Source organism: Saccostrea cucullata, unplaced genomic scaffold, assembly GCF_032062105.1.
Source record: "Saccostrea cucullata isolate Sc308-1 unplaced genomic scaffold, CSIRO_AGI_Scuc_v1 ctg18349, whole genome shotgun sequence".
Lineage (NCBI taxonomy): Eukaryota > Metazoa > Mollusca > Bivalvia > Ostreida > Ostreidae > Saccostrea > Saccostrea cuccullata.
In genome coordinates, this window is record NW_026936520.1 from 1 (window position 1) to 7,195 (window position 7,195).

The following is a 7,195-nucleotide window of genomic DNA, read 5'->3' on the forward strand; positions in this document are numbered from 1 at the left end:
AAAACATATGCAATGTTACAGAAATACGTTTGTGTTCTCAGCTGTTAAACATAATAACCAAAAACCATGTCATTCCACATTACCAAGGTGTAATACTATGCCTACACCATGTACACTGTTTGTAGGTCTCAAAAGTATGTTATCCGGTGACAGGTAATTTGGTATCGGGATGTTTGATCCATTCATAACACAGTTAGAGTCAGTTATTATCCATAAGAATAAAATACAAAAATCATTTCAATATTTTTAAAGACATCCTTCAATTAAATAATATGTACGGTAAAATATAAAACCAGATTACCTTTAGAAACAATTTCCTATCGGGTTCGGGATTACTGAACCGGAAATGGGAAAATTCCTAAAAGAAATGGTAGATACTTGACGGTTGTTTCTGTTGTTTACTAAGTTTTTGTTTTGTTTAAAATACAGAATAATTTAAAATATATCTCACAGTAACGATATTCTTTGATTTTACAAGGTTTAACAGCGCACACAATGTTTACTATCAAGAAATCCATTGTTGATACGACGAGATACAGTTTATGGTGAAGAAAGCGTCAAATCTCCATGGAAATTACATCAACTGAGAAATGGTAAAGTTATTTTTAATTTTTCTGGATTGCATACAGATGATATATAAATTATATAGATACTTTAAAATGTGTTCACTGTTTCTTTAAACACAAATTATGTATTTCTTTCCCAGATACCAAATGGACACGATTAATCATTAATCTGTTAAAAAATAATATATATAGGCCTTAAAAGGGGAAATTTGGTGAATTAAAAAAAATTATGATTTTTTGTATAGTAATTACCTTGTCAACAGTCACATTTTAATTTTAAGTCTTTGCTAAGTCTATATTTTAAAAAAATTCAATGAAATTCTTACTGATTTCAAAACTGATTCTTGCAAAAAGTATATATGATAAAGGAATGGTCAAACAGTTTTTCTTTGCATTTTAAACAGATAATATATTTTAAGATGCATCAGAGGCCTTAAGAAAGTCATTCAGTAAAAGATCATGGACAAGAACAAAAGTCGATCATCTTACAGCAATGGGATTCGTACAGATCACGATGACCTGGCGGTATGTTCTTTACTAGTTCAGTTGTATATTAGATTTACAAAAATGTACACATGTTGAAAATTTGGTATCTCAAATTTACCATTTAAAATATCATCAGAAGAAAATGACACTGGTAAATTTTTAATGATTTATTTTATGGTTTAGAGTTAGGAATACATGTATAATAAATTTGCAAGCAGATTTACACCAGATCAGATATGTTTCGAAATTTTCAACAGTTGAAAATATCAGTTATTTATCTGTTATATCAGTTACTTCAATCAGTTCTTGGTAGGTTAAGTTGTTATAAGCAAGAAGAATTGGACCCCATGAAAATGAATGATTTTACAGTTATTTAGGTGAATCAATTTAAATTGCAAAAATCTGTTTTATTTCTTGTTTGCCAGGAACTGGATTTACATCTTGATCTGGAGGCACTGGCAGACATGACAGAATCTGATTCAGATTCCTCGGAGGATGAGTTTTCTGAGGAGGAGTGGCCAAGTGCAAATGAGGAAGAGGAAGAGCTTCTAAAACTGACACATGATCTACAAGCATCCAATGAAAAAAGACCAATAGCAGTGTCACAACCAAAACCTCCACCTCCCCAGCAAAATTTATCTGGAAACAATGGTGCATTGTTACCATATGGTATGTAATTGATATCAAAGTTTTTATGACTAAAATTATTTCAGTTTTTGAAAGCAATATCTTGCTCAAGTGCATTGGCTATGCCTCAGACAACTTTGCATGAAATGAAGTACATTTGTTGATACTTGACTGTAAAGAAACACACAAAATGGTCATGCTTTATTCAGTTAAAAAAGATGAAAAATAGTCAACTTTGTCACATTATCCTTAATCAGCCAAATAAATATGCCATTAGATACCTTCCAGGGTCCAAAACCAAGTCATAGTCATAGACAATCACAAATGTTTGCAAGTATTAGTTTTATAACATGGCTCTTTTTTTTTTTTAAAGAAAATACTGTGCTTTGCCATAAATTTCAGTGTGAAAATCAAATCTTGATCCAGAAGCAGTTTCTTGTGCAATTATCCAATAATAAAGTTAATGTGAGGAAAAAAGCAATTCACAAAATAACACAACTTTTTCTTTTTTTGCAGAAGATGGAATTGATGTGGACAGTGAGGAAGAAAATGAAATCATGAAAGAAATGAAAGCAGAAATCAGTAAACAAATGAGAGAAGAAATGAAATCAGAATTAGAGGTTTACAAGCAAGGAATGGAAGCCCTAGAACAAGGTCAGCTGCCAGGAGCCCGGGGGAGGGGGGAAGAGGAGGAGGAGGGGCTGGAAAACATGGAACCCAAGCTAAAGGAGGCCATTCTAAAGATGCGCAAGCTAGACAGAATCCTGGCCAAGAAAGTCAAAAAAGAAAGAGAAGTTAAAAGAATGATATTGTTAGAAAGAAGGTAAAGGAATGAGCTAACAGAAAACAAGTTCCCACATATAACAGCTGTTATATGACTACATGTTAATAAACCTGTATTTTGATGATGGATTGAAATGATTTTTGGCATTTATCATGTAGGATAAAAGAAGAGATTGAAGCTATGAATACAGAGAGAGATGGGGAGTATAGAGAAGAAAAGAACAACACAGAGAAATATCTGGCTCTTACACTGCCCCCTAGACACAATGAGGGTATGAAATATCTAACTACGATAAGTCAAGGAATTTTATAAATGCATTTTTGGAGGAGGGGCATTATGAAAATTGATTTTCACCTAGCTGCCTATTTAGTATTATTTCCAAGTCACCTTTACTTTGTAATGTGTAATGAAATACTCCAAAAAGTTTTTTTAGACAGAGGGTCTAACCCTATTCTACTGGTATCTAATTTTGATAAAGACATAGGGTTCCCTAATGAGACTTTTTTTTTTATTAATTTAGGCCAAATGTGTAAAGAAAATTAGTAGCTCATACATGTTTTTATGATATAGGGGTTGATTACATGTTTGACTAAAGGGTGTACATGTCTCAGTCTTACAAACGGTATTGTTTTTTTAAGAACAGGGAGCTGCAAAATGTAAAAAAAGTCAGATACTGTAGAGGTACTTTTTTCCGCATGGTATTAATTTACCCTATGTACCGCAAATTTTCCGCGGAAATTTATAAGCGTACTTAATATAAATGTAAGGCATATAGTGACAGTCTAAGAAATCCGCGTAATTTTCTACCCACTGATCAAACAGAAATTGAGATTCCGCGGAATTATGACCCCGTGGAAAATGGTACGTCTACAGTAACCAGATGCAAGCTTATTATATCAAGGTCAAATGATTCCAAGGGTTTTTATTGTAATATCAAAATTGCAAAAGCTTGACTCAAAAATTCTTCTGATAGAATATTTCATGATTGTATAAAACGCATGCACACTGAATAAATTTTGAGCTCAGAGCTTCATAATATATCAGTGTGATCTTAGTCATGATTCATCATACAGACATCTTACAAATACAAATGATAATAGTTTTGAATGTGCCCATTTAAGGAAATTGTATAAATTTCTTTTGGACTGTTTTATACAGTGCTTTATAAGATTTTTTGTAATATTCCTCCTTCTCACTTTTTATTTGATATATTGTTCTGATGCCTTTATTTTATCAACATAGGCGTTAGTATTAGTGAGACCCAAGGGCCAGATGTATTCACTACAGAATTAAATGAGAGTGATTACCCAGGGCTCCAGAGGAACCAGCAACAAGGGGGAACAACTAGGGGATCAGGTATGCAAATATTATTGTGTGTTTATTTTAATTTTGAAAAAAGGTTTTAAATATTTTATGCATTGACTTATTTAAGTCACAGAATATCAGTGTGCACAAGGTACCAACTCAGATTGGAAGTGAAATGTCAGCCAACACAAGAAAAGGAAGCATCGAAAGAAAAATTTTATCAAACGTAACAAAGAGGTAAGGATATACACATGTTAGTGAATAATATATAAATATTTTAGGGATGGCAGTTTGTAACCAGTTAACCAACTCGGTCAGAACGATCGGAATCGGTTAGAATTAAAATCTGCAATCGGTTAGTCGGAAAAAATAAAATATATGTAAAATTGAACATTATTTTCTCAAAATTGATGTTTATAAAATAAATTTCTACACATAGGGTTTAGATTTACTGTTTAAAAAAATTATTTAAGCAGATTTGGAGGTAATTATCCATGGCTTTCCGGATAGAGACCATGGGGTAATTGGTCAGTTTTGTTTATAGTCTTAATTACTGTGAAAACACTATGTCTTACCCTGATAGGGTGGTATCATTACCTCTACATTTTCAAAATTTTCATCATCACTACATAGTCATTACCACTACAAAAAACCTTACATTACCTCTACATAAAAAAGTATACATTACCGCTACATTGCCTCTTTCGTTAGCCAGCCAGATATGCGTGTACAGTACAACCTATAAATGCATAAGACCTGTTTCCCCTGCTCACCACGGGGAGGTGAAAGTAGGACTTTAAGCAGGATGTATTTTTATCATTAAAATCAATTTCATTTCATAATACACACAAAAAAAAAAATTAAACTCAAGCACTGTTCATAGATAAAATTTTAAGTTTTGTCAAATGTTTTTACACTATCGCTAAAGCCTTGAAAGCCATTTGCTGACATATTGTTGTTTTCTAAATCCTGGTCAATTTTTCTCCTTCTCTTGTACCACATCAAAACTAACTTCTCCCAATGACGTACAAGGTTTTCTTTCCATTTTTTTAAAATTTCAAATACCCGACAAACACCTGTCTAATACCCGTCAGTAACATTAGCAGTATACTGGTTAAAACCCCCTCCTGTAATTCACCGTCCACAAATCGGCAAGTGATGATGCTGTTCGTTATCAGCAGTTCTCAGTGGGGATCTGAGTGAATTCTGTTGAACTCATGTACCGAACCATACCTGGCTAAATCAATATGTAGCGGTAATGAGTTGTTTTGGGCTGATTCAATATGTAGCGGTAATGAGTTGTTTTTGGTCGGAAAAATGTAGCGGTAATGATCGGTCGAAAATCTGAAAAAATGTAGTGGTAATGAGTTGAAATTTTTGGCAGAGTAGTGGTAATGTTGACCTCCCCCTGATAGAACTGTAATTCTTTATTAATTACAAATGAATCCCTCTAGGCTCTGTAAATTGGTATGTTTGTCGTTTTCAGTTATTTATCCAATTAAATCATTAAAAAATGTTATTTGAATCAAGGGCACATTTAGATTATAGCTTTTGTAACAACCCAGAATAAACTTGTGTGACATCCACTATAAGAGAATTATCGATGATTTTTCTAGACCTTTTTTCATGTTTTTCTTAATTTTTTACTTGTCCACTGAAATTTAAATAAAGATATGCACCTTTAGTTTTCTGATCCGAGGAAGTAAAATATTTAAAACCTCTGTCATTTTGAGTCTTTTTGTGTACACGGATGAAGCTACTTGAAAAAAAAAAAATGCCAAGAAAATTATATAATGTGTATTTTAATACGATTAACCGGTTAATCGGTTGGAACCTCTTGCGGTTAACCAATTAGAAATTCTGTATTCGATTACCATCCCTAAAATGTTTTTTTTTTTATTAAAGATGCTTAAAATATGTTAACATCTACATATATTTATCATTTCTCTTTTGTTATACTGGGTAAATATATTTATTACCGGAGTAAATAACCTAATTATTAAATATTTTTATTAAAAGGGATGGCAATGCCTCCTGTTGTTGATAAGAAATTTTAACTTTGACAGGTTCTATACTTGGATTTTTTTTTTTAAGAAATTGTTACAAAATATTTTTTTGTAATTTTTTAGTTAGCTAAAGATGCTGGAAGTGAAGTTGCCATGACTGATGAAGAGAAGGTCCGAGTAGGTGAATTACTGAAGGATCTGGATGATCTTCCAGAAATACTGGAGGATGAGGTATGCTATCAGTAATGAAGATTACATACATTATACGATGAAAAAGATTATTTGCTAGAATTAAATTCAAGAATTCAAATCTAGAACAGAGTATGTTAGAATGTTATGCATATGTCAGCTGTGGAGGTTTGGTATGTAAATACTCTGGTTTGACTGTAGGATGGTGCTGAGAGTGGATACCAGATGGTGGTACACCCAGGGGAGGGATTCTGTCCAGACCCCGAGGAAATGAGGGTACTGGACGGAATTGACAGTCGATTGAAAGAACTTCTTCCTCCAGAGGAATTTGAGGAAGTGTCAGCACGTTATTCACAAAATGTTAGTATAACACATACCGGTATATACTTCTTCATATGACATATTTGAAATATGATATTATGTATCTTCCTTAATTGATAAATTTGAATGTTTGTTTTAAAAAAATTTTAAATATCTAATAAGAAATTCTATCCAACTTTAGTAAAGAAAATGCATTGTCAAATGTTTGTTCCCATCTTTTAAAGCTCAGATTTTATCGGTGTTCTTTTATAGTCACATGACTGTGTATGTTTTGGTTTTTTTGGTTGTCTTTAAGACTATTCTAGAGAAAAAGAAATTCATAAGAAAGGACTTATTGAACCCTTTTCAGACTTTTCTAAATCACTGCATCAAAAGAATTTTTTGCCTTTTTCTTTTATAGTGCACCGTTTTGTGTCTATAAAGTCACATACATATTTTGCATGGTTGTTGTATAAAAACTTATGGGAAAAACACCAATTTTCTTAATAGCTATTATGATGTGTTTTTGTTCACATATCAGCACCATAAAAAGCTTTTCACACCAGTGGGGTTTAAAAACTTGTCCAGTTTTGAACATTTTGGAGAACGAGCTTTACTAGAGAATAAGGAACAAAGAGATATGCAAGCACGCCTCCATAGGATCGAAGAGGAACTTGCCAAACTTCACAACCCAGAAGAACTGGAGGTAAAAGTGTACTGCATGGTCACTGTGACATCACTAGCATAGGATAGATGCATGTCAGAAACTCTAAACTGTATTCTTGTTATTAAATATAGGCGTTATATTTACACTGTCATGTATGAATTTTGTGTTAGCACAAATAATGAAATAGATGTATGATATTCTAAAGTAAGTTACATTCCACAGCTTGAGACCCCTGACACTTTGTCTGGAGACCAGTTAATATCTT

General features: G+C 32.7%; 1 protein-coding gene across 1 annotated transcript; it reads left to right on the forward strand.

The window, feature by feature from the left end:
- Positions 1–405: 405 nt before the first annotated feature.
- Positions 406–7,184, forward strand: LOC134245760 (fibrous sheath-interacting protein 1-like; the record flags this gene model as incomplete). The annotated part of the gene is given in 11 exon segments (XM_062728016.1): positions 406–593; positions 986–1,091; positions 1,478–1,721; positions 2,196–2,502; positions 2,622–2,734; positions 3,706–3,837; positions 3,902–4,005; positions 5,898–6,005; positions 6,165–6,323; positions 6,805–6,969; positions 7,153–7,184. Coding segments are annotated over 10 exon segments (1,430 nt in total), but the record flags the coding sequence as incomplete, so codon positions are not given.
- Between the last annotated feature and the right edge of the window lie 11 nt (positions 7,185–7,195).